This window comes from Oryzias latipes, chromosome 21 (genome assembly GCF_002234675.1).
Source record: "Oryzias latipes chromosome 21, ASM223467v1".
NCBI classification, from domain to species: domain Eukaryota; kingdom Metazoa; phylum Chordata; class Actinopteri; order Beloniformes; family Adrianichthyidae; genus Oryzias; species Oryzias latipes.
In genome coordinates this window covers 21204061-21227989 of record NC_019879.2, presented here as the reverse complement: position 1 = coordinate 21227989, position 23929 = coordinate 21204061, and the positions used below count along the sequence as shown (strand labels likewise).

The window sequence follows — 23929 nt, the reverse complement described above, 5'->3', positions numbered from 1 at the left end:
TGGTCGAGTAGATTTCGACGCGACGCATCGAAAAAAAAAAATGAACCCGAGGCGTTTTTTTTTTGACGCTTTGACGCGTGGCGTTTTTTCGCGTCGGTGTGCACACTCTCATTGGTGCCCTTTGTTTAGTCACGAGGCGTTAAACGTCGGCGAAAATCGCCGGCGAAATTCCTCCCGGTGTGAACAGGCCTTAAAGCTCGGACATTGCGCTCCTGCATGCTAGCTCGGTTTGCGAGCTGTTTTCAGGGGGTGTGTTTGTCACTTGGGGGCGGTAACCATTCTGGTTGATCTAATTGGCTGAAATTTGTCAACTCCGCCGAGGCAGCAGGACGGGACTTTCATTTTTTAGAGCAGGGGTCCCCAAATCCAGGCCTCGAAGGGCCGATGTCCTGCTGGTTTTCCAGAAACCCTACCTGATTTGCTGCCGATTACCTTAATCAGGTGTGTATAGCCAATAAGGGGCTTCAATGGCAGGTTGGTTGGAAAACGTGTAGGACACCGTCCCTCGAGGCCTGGATTTGTTTTAGAGGCTTTAATAGAAAGAAAACGGTGGATGGAACGTGGATTAAAACGTTAACCTATGTCCAAGTATAGCGGGTCTTTCTCATTTGAAAAACCATCTCACAAGATCAGTTATTCAGTGATTAAGGGATTTCAGATGGATTAAAATAAAAAGCAGTTAGAATGGGTCCAGAATTGAGAAAATTTAATCTCAGAAAATACTTGTCTTAAATTAACTAGAGGTACAAAAGAAAATTAAGCAGTAAAACGAAGATTCATTTTATACTACAAGGGTGAGATGCTGCTCCATTGTTAGCATTTTTTAAGCACACATACACATGTTGAACACTGTTTGCTAAATGAGCTAGCGCGCAGGAGCACGGATTGCAACCGTGCAGTTGTAAAATTCATGGTCACTCGGTTAGCCTTGCACTTGCGCAGTTGTAAGTTTCGCTCACTCAGTTCATGAATACACTCACTCAGTTATCTTTTGCGCTCATTCAGTTAACAGCAGCCATGAGATTTTTTATTTCTTGCTCTTCCACATGAGGCTGTTTTTTTCCACAGTCAGTGTTTTATAGCAGAGAAAATATATACCCAGCAACATCTTTGAAGTGATCACACATGACACAAGCGTCTGTAGGCAGAAGGTTAAAAAAAGCCAGTCACATGCTAAGTACAGTAGACCCCTAACCTCATTCCAGGCAGTTTTCACTGGTTGTCTATGGGAGCGTGACAGGCTGGAGAAATCTGGATTTTTGTTTGATTCTTTTTTTTTTTTTGAAAGTGCAGGACTAGTGTATTTATGGAGATTTAAATGGAAAGATCATCACACAAACTGATAACAGACTTTTATTTTTTTATATATAATTTTCTTTCCCTCAGTGTTTTGTCTGCAGGTTTGAAGTGTGAGCTGCTCAGGAGCTGTGGTCTGTGTGCCCGGCTGTCTGTGTGATGTGTGTATTGATGTTCTGTAGCAAGAGTTCAGGGAGGCAGCTGAGCAAAATAATTTAGAATGTCCTGCCTGCTGACACAAGGACAAAGGCACAGACTGAACATGCCCATATGAGGAAAAGACAATGGCCACAGCTACACCTGGAAATGCACCACTGCTGTTTTCCCCATGACCTCCACAAGCCAAACAGATTTTCCCCGACTGCAGTTCCCGCATAAGCTCGGACATTCAATTCTGGTTGAATCATGAACGATATGGTCCTCCATTATGGTCTGAAAATTATTTGATGAGTAATGGCATCCTCAAATGCGCCGCAGCAAAACTGATGCAGCCTGTTTTTCTGTTATTTGTCTTAATGACAAAATTCTCCGCATGGTTTGCTGATGGTGACAACACAAAAGCTGTGAATGCAGCTGAGGTTTATCAAACCTAGTGTCTTTTTTTCATCACAGCCTTGTGATTTCAGATTTCATGCAGTTGGAATTAGCCTGATGCAGTGAAGAAACCTCTAAAAGTGGAATCCATGAGTAGGGTTAGTGTAAAGTGTGGTTTTTGGTGCCGACGCCCCAACGCCTGCAACTAACCTTCTGGTGATAGAGGTCATATGTTAAGTAAATTAGGCTAAAATTTGCATTTGTGTGTATTTCTTTATTCAAATTATTGTGTATCAGGAGCAGACGAAAATAAAGGTATTTGTGACGTAGAATACAGGCCACAAGCTCCCTGCTCTGAGCCCTCAGCAATGGGGACGGGAAAAGGGATGGGGTTGCTCCACGCCAGTGGTCCCGCTCACAACTCAGAAGTGAATTTCTAACGAACCACTGCAGCTCTGCAGAAATTGTCCTATAACGAAAAGTTTTTCGATTTGGGCTAAAAACGACATAGTCATAATTAAAAGACTACTGGGAACGCTTTTACAATAACTCAAAAGATGATCGCAGTGGGTTTTTATAGCTGATGACATTCAGTGAGGTTTCACAGCTATGGACAAAAGTAGAAAGTTTCCTTCTGAGCTTTTAAAAGAAATGTCAAATACCCAGGAATGGATGCCAGCTAATCATTTTATGGTGGCGTGCAGTCAAAATGTACTGCTTTTTTAAGAGCCTCTCCACGACGTTGTTCACACTGGACTGTCACTATCCAATACTAGAGCATGTACCTACAGTTGGAAGAGACTGTGTGAAATGTCAAAGTGGTGCAAATCTCACAAATCTTGCTCTAAACCTTTTCTCACAGTTCTATTCCGATAAATGAAAGACATAGAGTCATAATCCTGGCTGGGCACAAACTAAAATTATGAATTTCACCTTTATTATCAGTTTTCAAATGGTTGTCACTTCTGCAAAAGAAAAGGGACACCATACATATGTCACTACCAAATCAGAGTCCCTGATTGTTCAAAGTTCAACTGGATGAACTTTTAACGCCCATTGAATGGCCGCGCGTTTAGAGCCCAAAATCGGTCGTCGAAACTTGTGTAGCAACACGTGAACGTGAGGGTTATGAAAGCGCAAGCCTGAAACGTGCATTTAGGCGTGTTTAGACCTTTTGGTCACTTGAACTTGCTGACGCCAGTGTGAATGTAGCTTTACAAGTAATGTTTTGTGGTTCATTAAACATGGTAAACTATTAATATTAGATTATAGCTTATAATACTGGAGTTATATTTGTTGCCTTTACAATAATTTGCTCAGACAATGCTTGTTTTAAATGAACTACACAAGTAAAGAGTTCCTTTTTTCATGCATCCGGTAATCTGACTCCAACACACTTGTAAGGTTTTCTCTGCTAAGTGGTGAGTGGGCTTTCTTCCTGGAAATGGTGGGCAAACAGCTGAGAACGTATCTGCAAATGTTGCAAACACTCTTTTTAAAAACCATAAACAAAAAGAAAAGCTGCAAAGTTTTTCTGCAGTGAAACAGAATTCATTAAAACTGTAAACTATGAAGGAAGTGAATATGTTTGAGAGAAGCAGCCACCTGGTAGGCTAAAAGCTGCAGTCAACAGGAGGTGAGTCAGAATCTAAACTATGAGAGAGGACTTTGTCCATAAAATCTATAACCGTGAGACATCGTTTGTTAAAAATTGGTAACTTGGTTCAAAGTGTGATCCATGCAAATAGCTATCAGCAGAGTTAACAAGCCTGATAGTTGGAGTTTCAGAAGATATGGACTCATGATTCAAACCTTTAAAAAAAAAACTTTAACCTGCCCCAGCAGCTTTACATTTTAAGATTTATAACAACATCTTTGTTTCTCTTATGCTGTTTGAACATAAGTATCCATTTTAATAATATAATGACCTGATTTTATTGTGGTGTAGATAAAGATAATAATGAAATTATGGCTCCATCGTTCAAGTTCTAAACTGACATAATGGTTGCAGCACCTAACAAGTATATAAAACAATGCCTGAAAAAGTCATGCCAAAATGTATTTATTTTTTAATTAATTTGCCAAAATAGTGTTATTTTATGGGTGAAAAAAAAAGAAATCTAAAGGCACTTTGCTTGGTTCTCCAGTGGAAACGAATCTTTCTAAAAAAATAGAAAATTGTCTCCACACGTGTAAAATTTTATTTTATGTGCTATTGTGTTAAAGGTGACCAATACAAAAGCAGCTCAATAGTTTTTTTTTTTTTTGTAGGTATATGTATGGAGACTTAAAAGGCGTTTAGAAAATCATCAATAAAATGTTGAGGAATCACAGTTCCAGAGTGCCATCAAGGAACCCCAGAGGTACACGTAACCATATTTGGCAAAACACCAACTTGAGGTGCACATAAATAGACTTCTGCTTTTAGGGATAAAGCTGTTTTGGAGGAGAATGAAAGTAAAAGCGCGCTCAGACAGAAGGATTATAGCTTTAATGCGTCAAATAGCTAAAAGCGCAGAGTTTCCAGTGAGGTTACGCGCTGCTCAGTAGGAAAGGCTGGCTTTGAATTTGGCTCTAGCCAGAGAGAACATGCGCAGTGAGCAGCGTGCTGCCTTCAGTCGGCGGAGCAGCTGTCCAAGGTTTGGAATTCCAACATGGCAGAGGCTGTGGTCAGTCTTCCGCTCACTTACTTGGATTGGTTTCAAATCGCGAGCAGCCACGCTTGACCACAGCAGGCCGTTCAGCTCCGCTCTGGCCGGATCGATGCCGCTATAAGCCCTGTCGCTGCCCTGTCACCTACACAGGTAAGCCCCAATCTGTCTATCAGTGATGCGAGGAATGAAAGAAGGACGGTGGAAACGCTCGCGCGAGACAGTCCAGCGCGCATCACGCAGCCGCAGCGCTGTTCGTCGTCTGTTTGCGCACGGCTACTCTCTGCTGCGTCTTTTCCCACTTGTCACGCAGTAAATTCACGCGTGGAAAAATCAGACCGACTTTCTTAATCCAGTCTGATGTGACCGCAGCCTGAGGAGGAAGCGTTACGAACGGCTGGATCCGGTCTGCCCCGCAACTTTCCCGTAACGAGAAGTTTTTGCATGTCATTCTGGATAAACTTGCAGCTAAACTAACCCGAAGTGCAAAGCAGAGGTGAGCGTGCGCACGGGCTCGTGTTTGCGCACAGACTGGGGGCAGCTGTTGACAAGTAATCTATTAAGAAAATAAAGGGAGGGGGCACCGCGCTCGTTTTGCCTCTTCCTCTAATGGGCGGCTTGAAGAATGTGTGTTTTATGTCATCAACAGCCTCTCACATGCTTCCTATTCACTCCAACTGGCGCAAGAAGTGACAGACAGGCTCCTGTCGTTCCCTTTATGGCTTTCCGCGCCTCCGTCCACAGCTTTTCATTTAATTCCATCTATTTCAACCTGACATGCAAGCTCCGATTTTTTTTATTCCGTCTAAATAATTCTCGATGATCTTCAGGAGGAAGAAGGAAATGAGATGTGCGTCTCTCTTTTTTTTTTGTTCAAAGTTATGAATCGCTGAAGACAGAAGTGGCTGTAATGAGAAGCAACCTTTGGAATTCCTCCTCGTGAAAATTCCGATTCTGCTGCTTTTTTTCTTCCCCTCTGTTTTTAGGCTCGAAGACATGATCACTAGCACCAGTATTTATGGTAGGCTCTTGTTTAACTTCTACCTATCTTCATGTATTTGTCACATTTTGAACCAAAACACTTTTTTTGCAGCTTTTTATTTTCTTGTTTTGTGCATGCATGTTTCATTTTCTAAAGTGATCATTAATTGATCACAGAAAGATGCATCTGTTGCAAAGTGTGTTTAATTTTATGTAAATGACATGAGTTAAAAAAGTGGAAGTAGTTAAAGTCACATTTTCTTTTTGTTTTTTGTCCGATTTTCTTTATTTCTTTTTTATTTACTTGAACCTTTTTCATTGTTTTGCATGCATAACTGTTGCGGTTTAACTTTGTTTACATATTGGCCATAAATATTACAATTTTTTTTAAAGAGTGCACTTATGGGTAAAATTGCAAATATTAACAATAACATTTACTAAGAGTTTTATGTAAAGATTTGCAGACTTACTACAATTCAGATTAATGTGGGAATATCAGTTGTGTTGAAAGACACTAAGTCTGTCAGGAGTGGGAATCGAACCCTTAACTGAATGAGGGGGGCTCAGTTAACTCCAAATTCTTCACAATTTCTTTTGCAGTGACTTGAAAAATTACCTTCAGTATGTGTGGAAAGGATGTTGCTTAAGGTATCATTTGCCAAAAGTAGCACATACGTCTCTCTTGGTTTTGAATTATGAATTTTGAAAGATTATTGTCAGAAAAAATGCAACTTATATTGTATTTTTTTGTTATAATAACAGTATTTATGTCAAACACTGAATGCAGATGTTCAGTCGTTGCTTATACATAAAAGATGATCACATAAATACTAACAAATTAGTTCAAAAGCAGGAAAACAGTCGTTCTTGTTCCTGGCAATTATTTGTACGTAAACAGACGCAGTCAGGAGAAGTAACAAGTAGTGGGCTGCCTCTCTGCTGCAAACACTCTGTCCTCTGTGAACCTATTCTACTTCTGTCCAACAATTTACTTAATTGTGTTCATTTCATTTGCATGTTTTGCTCTGAGAGGAAATTAACATCATCAGCGGTGAGCTGAAGTGTTTTTGCTCCTCTTGAAAAATAACAGCATCCAAGCGTCCGTCACTCAAAAATGGACATTACCACGCTGATCAGTATTTTTGCGTGTTCGCTTGTAATGTTTTTTTTTTCTATTGGTGAAATCTGAATATTTTCCTGATTTATTGCCTCACACACGCATGGAGTTTGTTTTTTAGGGTAATTTTGATCACTTCATTCTACTTGAGATGCACAGGCATGATGGGGATTTATTTGAGCAATTAATTAATTACATTTTTTTTTACTTATGCCATATTTTGAGGATTTAAAAAAAGTCAGAGTGCATGTTTATTTTATTTCTGTGTTGCATTTTTTAACTCTAGTGGAAGCCAACCTTTTTTAAACGATTCAGGATAACAGGATAAATCATTTTGTAGCCATCAAATTGTTTTTCCATGATGCCAAATAATTATGAAGAGTTCCGTGAGCATATTCATCACATGAATGTGCAGCACGTGTGAGCTCCTGCTGTGTGTCAGGCGACTCATGCAGATCCTTACTTAACCCCAGACACCTCGGCTCAGTGAATGGAAAGTAGCTGACAGCCCTGTTTATTTCTGATAGCACCTGCGATAGCAATATGAACTGTGTATAAATCTCTGAGCAGCATTTGTCATCTAATGTTGACATTTGTTTGTTCTACTTAAATTTGAGTCGCGCATGTTAAAAAGACTAGTAGTAAATAATAAATTGGTACACTGTGCACAAAATCATAAAAGAACCTGAGTTTTTCTTTCTTTCTTTTTTTATATATAGTGGGAAATAAAGGCTTCTTTTGCTGAAAGTGGCAATAACACATTTCTTTTCCACTGGGTAGTGTCACATAGATTACCTGAAATATTAAACTGCCAAAGTCATTTTTCACAATAAACACCTTTTTTTTGTTCTTGTTTCAGAGCAGCTTTACAACATGGCACTATTTTTATTTTTTGTGTGTGCTCACTGCTCCACATTTTTGTATTACTTTTTTAAAAAGATGTAGCATTTTCGTAATGTGTTGTAGGGAACATTTGAACTCCAAATAATTACAGAAATGCATTTATATGTATACTATCAAATAATTGCTTGACGTTTCTTTAAAATGCAGCATAAAATTTTGACAAAAAATTACTAAAGATAAGTCAATGCCTTAGACTAATGCTTAAATTTCAAATGGTTAATGGCTGGTATACAGCATAAACTGTGAGGACTTTATGCAAACACCCCCTGAGATGTCTGCAAAGCTTTTTGTAAATGGATGAAATATTAATCTTTAAACATGAATCTGTTTTGACTGTAACTACAAGAACCCCTTGACTATATTAAACAAGATCAGAGTAGCATTGTTATCGTGAAGCAAACATGTTAAGCAGTGTCTCATCTATTTTTCATGGAAAAAAAAGCGAAGGAGTCCCCACAGGACTCGGATTCAAGCAAACAGGAAGGAAAAAGTCCAGTCTTTTAACATGTTCCCCCCTCCCGCTTCTCTCTTTGTTTCTGTCTGTTTGTCTCACCCTCCCTTGTATCTCAGTTGTTTCCCTCATGGCAGCTTGCTATGTTATCTTTGTGTGCTTCCCTCTGCACTGACAATTCTTGCAGTGATTTAAGTTGGGCTGCATTAGAAGGTGGAGCCAGCTGTCTGTGGCTATACAGAGGGACACATTTGCTCTCCTGCAAAGATGAAGGACCGTGAATCCTTGACATCCTCCCGTTTTTTTTTCTTTCCTCCTCCACCTCCTACCATCTCATTTAGACTCACTGACTGTCTGCTCAAAGTTGTTTTTATTTTCTTCTTGAGTGACAGCATATGGCAAAGACATTTTCTGCAATGCATCTTTCTAACATTGGCTGCTTGTCCAGCTTGCACGTATCTTAGCAATGAGACATTTTCTTCATCATGACAAAATCAAACCAGTCACAGAATAATTTGGTTCCACTATAGACACTTAACATTTGTTTTAAAGAAGATCTATTCCGGCTTGTTGGATATATACATATTGCATTTAAATATGTATATACGATAGTTTATCTTTGACTTTCTGTATCATTTCCTCATAATGTTCAAGTTTCTTTATCTTACTAAAACTCGATCCAAACGAAAAGTCTTGCTATTTTTCAGTTCAAATCTGAATGGATTAGATAAACCTTTGTTTATAAAATTGATCTTTAAACCATTTTTACTTATTTAAAAAAGTTTTTTTTTAGAAAGTCCCGTTCCTTAAATGAAACTCTCCTAATTGGTCTAATTCAGAACTAAATCATGTCCAGCATGATATTTACAAAGGATAAAACATTAGTTGTCTTAAACTCCTTCTTCTTCTCAATTCCGGCACTTATATGTGGTGCTTTTGTTTCATCTCCTTCACATAAGAGGTCTTTGCACTCAGACAAGAGCCTGCTGGGGATTGGCTAGAATAGACAATCCCCAGGTGTACTAAACTAGGTTTAGCAGTCAGGCTTTTAATCTGGACTTGTAGGATATTCATGTGCATTCATAGGTTTGCCGCTGTAATTATCATACCCCCTGTGGCAGCCGGAGAGACGTTTGCCTACATCGCTGATGTTCTCATTACACTGTTTACATTTTAATTAGACGTGCAGAACCCCAGGTTCTTCTTCAACTGACCAAAAGGATTTTATTTTGTCAATCAATATTTATTGGAGTATAAATGTGAGATTCTATTTTATCAAAAGTCTTCTGCAGCTTTTTTTTTTTTTTACACCTCTTTAAAATGTTTCCAGCAGATTAATATACAATATATATAAAGATTTGCGGGATGCTGCGGCGTACACTGAGTGGGAGAGTTGCCAACTACTCCGGAGGACAGCATCCCGTTTATATTACAGCATCATGTCCTCATGAAAGAATTGGCTTCACTTCATTGAATTTATTTCTTTAAACCAGATAATCTATTGTCACTTTAAGGCTCTGCGCCCCCAGCGCTCAAAGAGTGTGGCTTAACAAAATGTAAAATCTGTCAGAGTGCTGTTGCTTATCATTGAATAACCTTGGTGAGGATGTTTTTTCATGTCCTTCATCCAAGGTGTTTCTTTTTAGTTTTTTTTAGTTTTTTTTAAGGCGTTTTTTTCTACGTGCTTTTGCAGTTTCACATTACAAAAAAGCAGTGAGCATTTCACAAGACTATAAAAGAAATGAGTGTTCTCTCTGCATTGAAACTCCTCTTGTCTTTTCACATGAAACAGCCTTATTAATCATGTAATCAAGGCCACTGAAGATAGAAAGAAATCTGTATGCAACTACAAAATATATTTGAAAACTATATTTTATCATAAAACTCTATTTGTTTGCGATGTTATAACTCAGACATAACCTTTGGAAGTGACATTTCCTTTAAGAAATCACAACTCCAAGAAAACAATGACACCTGATTGACTGTAGACGTTTCATCAGAACTTCTCTGCTTTGCAGTTAGAACTCACATTTTTGAATTTATGCTTGTTCAAACTTTCACATTTCTATCCAGAAGTTTGCTGTAGACATTTTGTCTTCCTTTCATTTATCATACCTCATGCTAATTGTCTTAAAGATCAATTTGAGACAATTAGTTGCAGAGATGATCCGATGAGATGTGAGCTGTCTGTGCGTTTCTCCGAGTTCTCGGCGAGTCATTCGTCCTCCGGCGTCGGGTGGCTGACAGGTTGGCCCGGTGCCAGGTGGTAGCAGGGGGAGCTTTGGGAGCGAGGGAAGACGGGTCGAGGGTTTGCCGGCTGGTGGGGAGAGAAGGGGTGAGAAGGAGGGAAGGAGAGGATGGAGGGGTGTCTTGCTGTCATGGAGGTTTAAGGTGTCAGGGTGTATTGAGGCAGCAGGCGTCTGCTCTGACACGTCCACAGCGATCTGTGCTGATTTGAATCAGGGAGGCTTGTTATTTGAATAAACAAACTTATAAATTATTTAAATAAGTCAAATTTACTTTTAAAATCCTCAAAATCTTAGCAAATGCGCAACCTATTTGACATAGCCCTTACATTTCTTTTTACAAATATTACAATTAACATTTTGCATTGAAAAATAAAAACAAGTTGCAAGCAACAAAAGGCTCCAGAGATCAGCATCATCGCTCTGCTTTGCCAAGGGTTGACATTTCCTTTGTGTTCATTATCAGGGAATCACCTCAGGGATTTGCATTGACTTTGCATGCGCTATAAAGCTGTAACACTGGTCAGCCCCCATGCTTCATTGCATTTTCAGCATCAAGGGAGAACAGGTGAAACAGCACAAAGTAAAGCTTGTGCTGACGAGATAACCGCAGTTGAAACTCCCAGTTTGCAGAGGAAATCAAGCCGTTTGTGCTGTCGCTCATCCTGTCATGTGACACAAGTTGAACAAAAGCTTTTGTTCTGTTTGATTCCAGCGTGTAATTAATATTATATCTGCAGAGTACAGAGACATGTCATTGCTGTTAGCTGTTGTTGCTGTGATGTGTCCAGCTCACTAAGCCCACACAATTTTTTTCCCTAAAGTGACAAAAACTAGCTCATTTTTGTAGCTTTTCTATGATATTTTCAGGATTTTTTTTAAGGGCAGAAGTGTTGATATTCTATCTTTTGTGGCATTACTAGAGTTGCAGAGTTTCTGTAAGACCTAAGAATGGTAGATTTATTCATTTTCATTTGTGTCCCAAATTCTGACTGCATGTAGTCATATTTACACAGAAAACAAGGGTCAACATTTGTTTCCAAACTACCATATAGTCCGACACTAACCAGGCAAAATTCGTTTCAGGAAAATGAAGAAAAGTGTCACTTTATGCAAAGTAAGCTCTGTGCTGGGAGTCTGTGGCGCTGTACTGTGTGTGTTCTGCCTTTGCGAGTGTGTGCTCCTGTCAGCATGTCAGTTATGCCTAATGTGACTCCCAAGAGGTACCTGGGGGAGACCCATCTAGCACCCAGTCAGCCTCCACTGGCGGCCAAGTGGTGACAACGGGCTCCCACAGAGAGAGAAAGTGTCATAGTATGTATGTAAACTAGTGACAGATGACTGGAGACATGTGGCCTGTAGACACTGGGCCTGAAAGCAAAGCAGTGCTGCCTCTGTGGGTTCTCCTTTTACTTCCCCGTTGAGACTTCAGGGAGCGGGCGTCGGGCTACACCGGCTCTACAGAGAGCAGTGACAACAAGTCAAAAGATCTGAATAAAACGGATGCAAATCATTCAGCATGAAAAGTCACACACCGCGCAAAGGTTTTTGTTTGCTTTTGAAAAGGAGAGAAGTTTGTTTTCTTTCTTTTGCGAGCAGAGCTCCAGGCAGCTTTTCTAGGCCACAGGTCATGTGGGTCAGTGTTACACTCCCTGCAGCCTTACTTCAACCCTCAGTCTGGAAATAGAACATGCAACGTCACCCAGCCAGGAGGGAGGTAGATTCCAGACTTCAGCGGCCACAGGCTGCACATGTGGAATCTGCTTGTATAGTTGACCCCAAGTGTTTGAAACCCAGAACACTCCCACCAGGATGATGTTGTTTCTTGCATACTCAAATGAGCAAGGGGCTGCAGGAATCGCTTCATACAAAGTGGACCGGTATACTTTCTGTTCAGCGCTGGCGGAGTGCAATTCATCAAGGGAGCTCGCACTTGCCAGAGGCAGATTTCTTCAGCAGTGTGTGCATAACCTGTAAGAGGGAGTTAAACGTAGCAAATAAGCAGAATAATAAATGTTTTGTATTTCTGTCGCTTGGCCGTGTGCCCACTTTCCCCTTGTAAGCATTTGCTTTAATGGGTGGAGGGCTGGCACAAGGAGGATGAGGATATCTTAAAGCAAGTTTACTATTGTGCTTTTTTTGTTGATCTGAGCACAAAAAAACGAACGGTAATCCTTTAGATATTTCCCATTTTTGATTCATATTACGTAGCATTGAATGTCAGCGACACTCTGCACAATTTACCACAATTGATCTGATTTATTTTAGGAACAATAGCTCTAGGCATGATTGCAATTACAACATTAATCGGTATCCGTCTCTTAATAAAAGTCTCCCTCAATAGTGACCGTGAGAGAGGGATCTGTACGTCCAAGCGACAGCTCAGCTTTCTATCCAGGGAAGTAAAATCTATCAGCTTTGATGGGTTCATGCTCTGGTGAACATAGGCATGCCAAACTGTTTATTGTGAGCTCCAGTAGTGCTATTGTGCTATTCTGTAGTCTGTGGGGCGCAGGAGCCAATTCGCATTTGAGCAATGGCTGACCCTTGCTTGTTTATATTGATGACTGGGATTTGTTTCTTAATAGAATTCTGTCTAATTAATTAGCTTTCAATTTGTTGAACTCTGAACATGCAAATGCTGCATAGTGTGGAGCTAATGCATCTTTAAAGTGTACCAATGGGGGGGGTGCTTTTGTTAATTCTTGAATTTTGCATTGAAAGGGAAACTTCCAGTTGTGCCCCGAGGGATTCGTAGAGAAAACCTAAAGGTGTTTTTTTTAAAAAGAAAGAAAGAAAAGGAGAGAGATTTGAAATCACTGCATTTCAATTCTATTAATTATCTCATTTATTTTCCACAATTGCTACGTGACACAAATTGACCTTTTTCCCGTCATTTCATAATCTATTAAGGGATGTGCTGGAATCGTTTTCGATGCACGGCCCTCACTTGTGTAGAAGAGCTGAACTCTCTGAAGGCTCCCATCTCCTGATCCGCCTGGTTCACAGTGGTTCCGTTTATGTGACCGGACACCATCTTCTTTTATATCTGGGCGAACTCTGACAGCGTCTGAGCTGCACGCAAAGATGTTAGAATAGTTTGAGCTGTGCAAAATATATTATTTGGGGGGTTTCTGTATTTTATTTGCAGGTCAATCCTTCACATAAAATAACTAAACAATGTATATTATAGTACATTTCTGTGTCTTTGTCACACTGTTTTAAATTTAATTCATGTTTTTATTTTGTTTTATTTCAAATGGCTTTTGATTTGAAAAGTTGAAAATCATATTTGCTCACTAATTAGAAAAAGAGATTTGACTAAAAGTGTTTAGCAATTTGATGATTTGAAATAGTTGGAAAAGAAAACGCATAAAACGTTTGTGGTTAATTCTTTTCTATTTTGCAGAAGGAAAATGTTTAGATTTTTTTTCCTTTTTTAACCTGTGTATTCAAGTCGAAAAAAAACATAATAAAGGGAAAATATAATTTTACTTTTATTTTCCCATTTATGAGGAATTTTGGATGATTCCATTGAAAGTGGACGGCTCCACATGAATGTGTTCCCAGTCCAACTGCCGTTAAAATGCCTCTTCACTGAGCGCGCGTGATTCCTTCTCAATTTTCTGCTCTGAAGCCACACAGTCAGCTGAGAAACACACAACACAGCACGTCTACTGATGTAAAATCAAATGCAGTTTACAAGCTAAAGTGTATCATTATCTGGACAGGAACGTGTATTCCAATTCTTTTTTTTTGTTTGTTTTTGTTGTTTTTCTTTTTTTTAATGAGCTCAGCTAGATGTGATAAAATGAAAACAGGAGAAGAAAATATTCAATATGATGCTGCAAAGCTCTCCTAAAAGCAGTAACCGCTGAGTATTTTTGCTTTTTCTTATTTTAAAGCAGTTTGCAATGAAAAAGGTCAAAAGACAGGGGAAAAGACACATGTTCACAATAAACAGCAAATGAACCAGCTTTAACATTTCCATGGGCACTTTGGGCCTATTGTGCACGCACACCTTTTCCATATGGACAAAAGATTTATCTGAACAAAGATGTGGCCATAAAACATTTAGCAAACTGAGAAAACTATTCAGTTTTTGCAGGTTTGGACTAGAAGGCTTGAGCTGACATGATTTCACATTCTCTTTTATTACAGAATTGGAATCTTTTAGGGTTAAAATATGTTAGAAATTATACAACTGACATTAAAAGCTAAAAGTAAAACGGAATCAAGAAAACAAGTTTCATTTTGGCAATTCAACATGTGGTCTCTTTTAAATGCTCTCTTACTGTTGAGAAACCAATAGTCATCATTTTTGCATCAAGTGGTCTGTTTCAAAATCAAATACAAACTGTTTTTGATGAAATCAGACATGAAGGCAAATTCAGTATTGGAAGCACACACACCCAAATGTTTTTATTTACTTTTTCAAAGATCTGGTTTCAGAAAAGCTAAACATAAAACATAACAAATGTACTTAAACCAGAACAGAATTTTGTAAGAGCTGAAACTGTTGTAAGTTACCAAAAGCTTAACCCTTGTGCTATCCTATGACCCCACCCTTACTTTGACGTGTTATTCCTACCATGACAAAGGTGGATAAAGGTGGAAAGATTTCATGTAATCCATGGACACCAGTGAGGTTCACAAATCATTGAAGAAAAAAGGTTCAGAGCACTGTCTAGTGGGTCTAGATGACCCAACTCCCAATGTTAAAGTGCCTAGGATAGCACAAGGGTTACAAGAAGATTTATGAAAATGGCGTGATTTAAATCTGCATGGGTTCTAGAAGCTGATCTGTTGGGAATGACTCCAGAACAGAATCCAGAAAAAAGGAGAGTTTGAGTTCGGTCAGAACCAAGTCGCCCACCCTGTGTTCCAGAATTTGGCGCAAACCAGGTAGTACCACATGTTGCAAGTCCACAAAAGACCATTGGGGGCTGGTGTCAGAAGAGAACATTTTCCTGTTGACTCATAAGTAAAAAAAAATCACCATTAAGCAAATGTTTGAACATTTATTTGTTTTGTATACTGCTTTATGACCTGACCTGTAATCATGACAACTCTGAGAATTTTCCTTTTGAAACCAATCACTTTGATTTTATTATAGATCAAATGTGTGCATCATTAGGGGCATAGTTTTTGATTGCGGGGGGTGGATCAGTAGTTGGACCAAACAAAGTTTAACATTTACAGTCCTCCCTCGTCTATCCCAAGGGTTATACTAAAACATTAACCTGGATGAAATCCATGAAATAGGATTACAAATGTTTTAGGGCTATGAAACCCTTCACTACACACTTTAAACACGTTTCTCAGTCAGACATTAAACAGAAGACAAAGTGTGAAAATGTTTAACTCTCAAAGTTCAAACCTTCATAGAAAATAAGTCAGGCATTATAGAATAAAGTACAAAGATCTGATTACGATCAAAGATTTATATAGATTTGATGGGCCGAGTGCATTTGGTACAGGAGTAGGGATAGAGAAGATTGAGAACCAATCAGAATGCAGAACTGTGCTGTATCACACAGAAGTGTGCTGTATCAAAAGGAAAATAAAGAAGCATGCAAAAATACAATGAAAAAAACTCAAAACAGCAAGACAACGAAAGGGGAACTACAACACTACATTTTTTCCACTCTGTTGGCCATTTTAATTGGGTGGTTTAAAGGTGGGAGGAGGAAATTCCTCTTACCATGCCTGTCCCACTTTAGACTTCATATCCTCCCTATTCAGAATTGCATGGGTCACTTTGGAAACTGTCCACCTAGTGTATAAAAGTTTATCATCAGAACCCTAATGCTACACTTACACTGGCCTAAGCAACGTACGTTCAAGTAACCACTTCCAATGAAAGGTCCATGCATATGCAGGTAAATATCAGGCTTCTGCATTCAAAACTATTGCGTCCACACACTGCTCCACACACTGCTACAGGCGTTTTTAAGTATGTTTTAAGGCTCTACGTACGTAAGATTCTACGTCCTTAAGGGGGAGGATCAGGAAAAAAATCGGAAATCGAATTAAAATATATAAAATATGAGATTTTATTTTTAGGCTATATCGCCCAGCCCAAGAAGAAATTCATAATCGTAAATGATGACACCAAGAATGACACCAGAATTATGACACTAAGTCTTTCATATAATGGAATTGAGTTGTGAAAGAAAAAGCCTGCACCACTTTGACATTCAGCATAAAGCCTGTTCCAACTGAATCTTACTAGTATCTGGTAGTGACAGTCTATTGGAAACACCGTATGCTAAGAGCGTTCTTGAGCGTAGCATTAGGAAAAACTCACCACTTTTTTCCGCTGCTCAAGAGTAGATTTTTGGACAGCATAAAGTTTGAGACCCCTTTTTTCTTTTTTTATATTCTAAATCTGCAACCAGCAGTTATGCTTTTTTGTCGGAAAATCAACTATTATTGGCTGAAGAACACATTTTCTTTTAAAAAAGCTGATTTTGAGCTAAAATAATCAGATGGAAAATACACAGGAGCATTTTTGTTTTCATGCCAAAAGTTTTATAGACATGTGGGAGATTTTTGTGCTAAAGTCTTGTTTAAGTGTTGGTTAGGGTTTCTGTCCCATTCTTCTTGCCGGAGTCAAAATCGGTGATTTTTATTCTTACTTTAGGATTAAATAAAAAGAATAAGAAAGAAAACAAACTTCTGAACAAAAAAGTTCAGCAGAACAGACAACTTTTAAATAAAAATTATAATAATTTTCTCTATTAAAAGTTGTCTGTTCTGCTGAACTTTTTGTAAAGTAAAAGCTTGCGTTCCCTTCTGTGCCAGCTCAGTCATTTGGAGGCATTGTTTACCAGTGGGCGAACCAATCTCCTCAGCGGCTCTTTCCTTGTAAAAGTTCCCCTTCATGGCTTCACTACTTCACTCCAGTAACTTTATTACAGTATAGCTGAGAGATTTCTATTTCATATTGACCTAAGATTGCTTCAGTTGTCTCATTTCACCTTTTGTCTGGCCTGTGTTGGAGAAGTGACCTTCTTTGAGACTTGCAGTCGATACCACAGAATGCTTCAGATAGTCTTTGACAGCAGTTACAGGCAAACATCCTTTTGCTGCACACTCGGCTATTTTCAATTAAAGTTCAATTGAAAACTTTTAATCGCTTTAATACACTTTAAAAACGAAACGGGACAATTAACGGCCTTGACGCTCCTTGTTTATGCATTCAAAAAAATCTGTTATTGAATGCCATATGGTTTGCTGCATTTATTTGTTTGTTGCACCACTGAATACCTTTTAGGTAAACTCAGACATGGTGCCTTTTTAGCACACTGAAACATCTCTTATAAGAGGCTGACTCAAAAATCTCAAATGTTCCTTTATGTTATCAGTATTGTTTTTCATGTCAGAAGTCTTGGATCTAGTGTTCTGTCTTTGTTTTTAGTTCTTTTAGTTATCTGTAGTGTTTAAGATTAATGACTTGAGTAATTCTGTAAAGAGTTATTTAGTAAATGTTAGCATGTTATTTGTGGGAGGTTTTTAAAAAACGTACTTTTCTTCTTTTTGAGACTAGATGCATGTGTTCAATATGCAGCAGCTTTTGGTACTTGACTGGGGAAAAAACTTGAGCCGGCTTGAAAAAAATAAACTTTTCTTTTTCTGGTGCTGCTCAAAACTGGTACCAATTTAAAGTTACATTCCTTATGTAGGGCTCCAAATAATCACATTTTCAGTGAAACGGTATCATTAGAAAGACTAGACTAGAAAGACAAGAAATTAAAATTAAATTCATTTCGGCTTCTCAATTTCTTTTTTGAGATTTTTTTTTTTCAAATGAGCTCCTAACAGTTTACTGTTCACATTTTGTCAATTATTTACACATAATGTAAGCATTAATGAGTAAAAAGAGCAGATTTTCTGAACATTTAATGTTTAATGGCATAGGTTCTTTTGAGCTTTTTATCTTTTTAAGTGATGCACTTGAAATAAAAAGGTGACAGAATAAAAAAATAATGTGTTTTAGTCTTTTAGCCCATTTCCTATAGAAAAAACTGCAAACAGTTCATGAGGACTTCAACAGAGACACCACCATGATTTAACATCAATTCTGACAAATAAAAAACATTTAATCCCATTTGGTAATAATGCACAAAACACTTATTTCACATGAGTGCATAAAACAAAATCTCTCAACCATTTGCTTTAGCCTGAATTGGCCATCGAGGGGTTATGTTTTTTTTTTGTTAAACTGAATGTTCTCAAGCTTTTTTAGTAAAAATTCACATCTTTATTTTTTATACATTTTCTTTTCTAATCTCCATTATACCATATTGCACCTTATTTCTTAATGATGCTGTTTTCTACTTTTACTGTACAGAACTTGTAACTATTGTTGGGAGTAGCACTAAATATATGTTAATTTGTTAGAAATTTTTATTTTACACCTGTTTGTTTAGCAGTATGTATTACTACTTAAAAAGGGTTTTAGAAAATATTGAATTGCCGATGCAAACTGTGACAAATATTTATTTATATACCATCAAATTGGACTGAAGCACTGAAGTTATTTAGGGTTTAAATACTGTTAGAATATTTAATTTTTCTAATAAAACATTAGTAACTAAGATTCGTGTTAGTTAACTTGACTATCATGGTTTGAAATCAAATAGTGTAGTTTTTGTGTGGATAAACCTCTAACCTTATGCTTTTCGTGCTGCAAGAACAACAAGATTTGTTTCTTTTCAAACACAAAAAAAGAAGAAAAAAGTTTTACCTGATTCTTAAGTTTTTATATTTTAAGAAACCCCCAAGTCTAATCCTCAGGTTTAGTCAATATTGTTCATTAGACGGGGAAAAAATCAATGTTCCAGCCTAAGATTTTTGGTGGTATGTTCCTTCACTATTTGACTAGAATATTAAAAAAATTGGTTAACAGACCAACTCTGATTAAATAAAGGATTATTTCAACATGTTTCTTGTGACCTTTTTCTGAGGATGGAAGACATACATTGAGAAAATTAAAGTTAAAATAGCAAGTATTTCTTTATTCAGTTGTTTTGAATCAGGAGCAACTGAAACAAATGCAGTTTGAAAAAGATTGTATTTGTAACGTACAAATATGCTGGGTTAGCCAAACACTCCATGCTCTGCTCCATTCTGATGCATCCGCTTGCAGACAACTACATCCATGTACGTCTTCAATTTCCTCATCCGTGCTGGTATCCGGTTTTAAAGTGTACGGCTGGATAGCTCCGATATTGCTCGCCATTTTTGTTCCACCGGTACTGTTAGTTTTGGCGTATGACAGGCTGTAAGCTAGCGGTAGGACGCATAAACGGCAAGCTCTCAACAACAGGGAGGGGAAGGGGAGGCGGGATTGCTCCGTGCCAACCATCCCACCCACTACTTAGATGTGAATTCCTAATAAATTACTGCTGCTCTGCAGAAAATATGTCCTGAAAAAGGACACATGATTTTTAATTTTGGCTAAAATGGCATCATTATTATGAGACCATTAAGAATGCTTTTACAATAAGCCAAAAGATAATGGCGGTGGGTCTTTAATCATTAAGACTGGCTCAAATTCACGCTGCTGGTCAGCCACTGAAAAAAACTGTTTGCCCCACAGTACTCCTTTTTCCATACTTTCCACTTTGCATTCACAACCACTCACAGAACAGTTCTGTACCAAGAAACAAAACGGTTCTGCTGAGGAAATGTTGTGGAAAAATCTGCAAGAACTCTAAAACCATGGTTGTAAAAAAAAAAAAAAAAACTCTTGCAGAGTTTGAACAAGCCTTCACAGTAAAAGCCGAGGCATGCCTGCTGTGCTTGGGGTATCTGAACTTTGAGGAAAGAATATGTTAGAGAGTACACCTTTTGGATGAGCCCTCTTGCAGCAGGGTCAAAGCGTGCTTCTCCTCTCCTGAAGTGTGTAAGTGATCCCTAAGAGGGAAAGCATGCACATTGATAGAGGCTGGAAAAATCATTGGTCTAATGCAGTATTTCCCAACCCGGGTCCTTGGGGACCGCTGTCCTGCATGTTTTCTGTCCTGGCCGGTGAAAACACACCTGGCTTTAATGGCTGTCAGTGTAAGGTCACTTACACTCGTTCAATGTTAAGAAAACTCCACTCTGTGAGTTGGGTAAAAGCTGGTCTTTTAAGTAATAAGCCATTTGAGTATTGGTCAGAATTTTGCTCTGCAGAACACTGCTGTTGTTGGTTTTTATCCTCGTTGAAGTGTGCAGACTTAGCCGTACTTAAGGCAGTAATGGAAGATTTGCCTCCAGGGCCTCTGAGCAAGAATGGTGGCATTTTAAACTGCATCAGAGGGACAAAGAAGTGACAGCTCAATCTCAAATTTTACTGGATTACTGAGATGTAGCATGAGAAATACATCTGGCCCGGAAAACTGTCATTTTTTTAAGAGCTAAATGGTCAAAAGTTTGCGAGAAGAAGAAAAAAAGGACATCAAATGCAAATGAATGTGTTCATGTGTTTAGCAAAATGCACAAGTTGCACTTGTTTGTTTTTTGCTTCAAAGTAATAGGCATGCTTTTGTTTTTAATGTTTTTCGCTTTTAAAAATGCTTTTTTTATATTTGAGTAGTAATTGTAGGGATATTTAGTTTTATTGATTTTTTATCTATGTTTGAAAATGTGAATTTATGTTTGAAAAAGTGCAGGCAGGGGGGAACAATTCTGTGTTTTTAAAAATAAAAGGAAATATAAAAAAGAGTTCAGATCAAATCTGCCAAAAATTCAAAATTGAATTAGCTTTGATTGGTAAGAAGATACATATGTAGCTTTTGTTAACTGTTCTTACATCAATCATCAAACATCAATTCAAAGTTGCCTAAAATTCTTAATAAAAACTTTTTCATAAGGTCATGGACTTTCTTTATGGGTTTATAGCAACATCATTAATTTTGGCAGAAGCTACCATCTCGATATAGATCCTGAACATTATGCCCGGCTTAGTGAAAGTAACAACTTTGTTAAATGTTAAATTCGAAATAGAAAAAAATCTATTTTTTTATAATTATTTAAATTGAAACATAACAGTAAATTTATTTTATGGTGATACAGAAGAAAAGATGTGGTTCTATATTCGAAAAATGTGACCATCAAGAAGTATTCTTAAACTTCAGTTAGTAGAACTTCAAAGTAATCCCTTAAAAATATTGAAAAGGACTGTATAATTATAATAAATGACACTTTTTATGTCTTAAGGATGTGTAGCAGTTAGGTTTTGCTAATACAATAGATTATAGTGAAAGGCAAATATTTGACAACTGATTAAATCTTATGAAAACATAATTAGAAACATATTTTAAAAAATGATTACGGTGGATGTGAAAATTATTTATTTTTTAGAATCAAGCATTATCAAATTCCCCAACATCTAGAAGGAATTGCAAAAACATATGAAATATTTTTTTAAAACATGGCTCAAAGGTTAATGAGACCAAAATAAATTTGATTGTGTACAATAAATTGTATTTTGTAAAATAAATTGTGTAAAAATAAATAAAAACTAACACATAGCGTAAATCGCAAATATTTTTAAAACTAACTAAATAATTTTTTTAGTACTACATCTTTATCAGTTAACAGTAGCTAACACTTAAAGTTACAAAAACAAAAAGTAGAGGATGTGTTGAAAGACCAGGATTCAAGGTAAGATTACTAAACACGTCGTTATTAACATAAATAAAAAGACCAAACTATTTCAACAGGAAAGTAATCAACCACCTACCAGAGACAATATCTTCATTTTCCGTCAATCACTAAAATCTCCTCAGCATCAGGATATCTAAAGCACATTTTCATACCACAAAGTTTTTGGCAAATTTGGGGATTTTTTTTCCTCAAGAAATAAAATTACAGATGCCTTTTTCCAGACATGATTTTAATTGGTTCAAAGTTTAGGAATTTTAGGTCACTGTTCACAATTTCCTTGCATTGTTTTTTTCCAAACTGAAATTTCAACAAAAAAGATAGAAGCAGGGAAGCTGCAGTGGTTAAAAAAAAATAAAAAAATCAACAACAAAAAATAGTAGGGGTCAGTTTTGCAGAGCATGGTCACAATGATCAAGCTTGCGTTTTCCAACAAGTTTATAATAAAGTGTGGTTGTTTTTGTTTGCCCTTCAAAAATACATGGTATGAATTTACTAAAGAAATTACACATTGTCCTCAAAATTCTCTTTCTCCTTGGCAGAGTCCACTTTATGCTCTCATTGACTCTTAAGTTCTCCCTCAATGTCAACCATATCTCCCAAACTCACTGAAGCCTTTCAACAAATTATAAAACATAGAGACAGATTTGTTTTTTTTGTTTTTTGTCTTGTTTCTCAAAAATGAAGAGATATTCTTTCATGCTGATTTTACAAATTCATTCCCATTATGACTTTTAATTCTACAATTTTTTGTCAACATTTCTCCACGTCTTTGCTTCTGATCGCTGTGTTGCACATACACTGCCTGCTGCAGCTGCTGCCTGCAGTCTTTTGACATAGCTTTGGCTCCGGTAGTAAACATAAATAGACAAGAAGTGACCACTTGACATTTCAGACTAAAAGTTACTTATAAAAAAAAAATTATGTTGGCAGCTACTTTATGTGTGCTATGTCTGCGACATATTTTACTGCACATATACTGGAATGTGGCTGAACGATTGTAGCTGAGCTGAAGAAGTAAGCTTGATAATTAAATCCTCATGCTCTGATTTCTATTTTTTTTGCAAAGTTGAAAAACAAAATTGGAACTTGAAATCGCTCAAAGGTGCTAAGCTGTGAATAAAATACAACTTTAATTAAATGCTTCAAACCATTAACCTTAGCATGGGGGACAACCTTGACATTCCACACATGCCGCTCAGTTGGAGCTGTCAGATTTGGTGAGAAATACCAAAAAAGTTTCCCAAAAATCTTTTTATTTTTGTGTGGTTTGCTTAATAATTATTTCATTATTAAACATGAAAATGAACTGTAGAATACAACTGGAAGATCTAAAAAAGGTACAAATATATTTTAGTTAAAAAAAAATTGGTATTAGTAAAAATACATTTTTACAGCTTTTATTTTCTCATGTTTTTGGTAAAAAGCTTTAAATTCAACTGTTCCCAGTGAGAGAGTGACTGTCTTTGAAGCTGTATACACTCATCTGGCACTTCATTACAAGCACCTTTTTGACTGTCTGTTGACACATCGAATCAATCAGCCTGAAAAGAAAAACAGATCCCATTCAGATGGGCAGTTTTCAAATGCGTTTGTCGGTTTGACCGACACCAATAACCTGACTCTGACAAAGTCACTTCAGTCACAGTCCTCTCCTGATCGGAGATGAAATTCAGCAGGTCGTCTCAGCCACAACTTACGGGCTAAATGCACAGAGCTGTGTCCCTGTGATCTACACAACAAACATTTGTGATTGTGTATCTAAAAAAATGTGGAATTTTAAGTCAGGAAAGTGAGGAAACAAGGATAGTTTTTATTCTTCTCAAGTTTTAAGTGTAATATTAAAAAAAATGTATCGTTTTTATACATTTAAATCTAAATCCTTTTTTGTTTTCTGTTGCTGACAGGTTGTTCCCACACATATGACTTACAGTCATCTTGTTATTTCAAAGTAAAAGCTCCCACAAATCAACAAATTGATGTTGTTGGCTTAGCGATTACGTATTGTTCTTGTTCTTTTTCCAGCTGCAACAGAGTAAGAAGCAGGCCCACCATGTGGGGAACCACAATGGAATTTCCAGCAGAGGTTATA

General features: G+C 37.5%; 1 protein-coding gene across 3 annotated transcripts in view; it reads left to right on the top strand.

The window, feature by feature from the left end:
- The first annotated feature begins 3595 nt into the window (after nucleotides 1-3595).
- Nucleotides 3596-23929, top strand: part of fign (fidgetin, microtubule severing factor) — a 31577-nt gene continuing 11243 nt past the window's right edge. Inside the window, exons 1-2 of one of the 3 annotated variants that reach the window (XM_004081733.4) lie at nucleotides 3596-4634; nucleotides 5468-5502. In XM_004081733.4, the coding sequence (XP_004081781.1) occupies nucleotides 5478-5502 (25 nt within the window). In that variant the 5' untranslated portion in view covers nucleotides 3596-4634; nucleotides 5468-5477. The other 2 variants (XM_011489739.3, XM_020713008.2) reach the window with 2 other exon arrangements.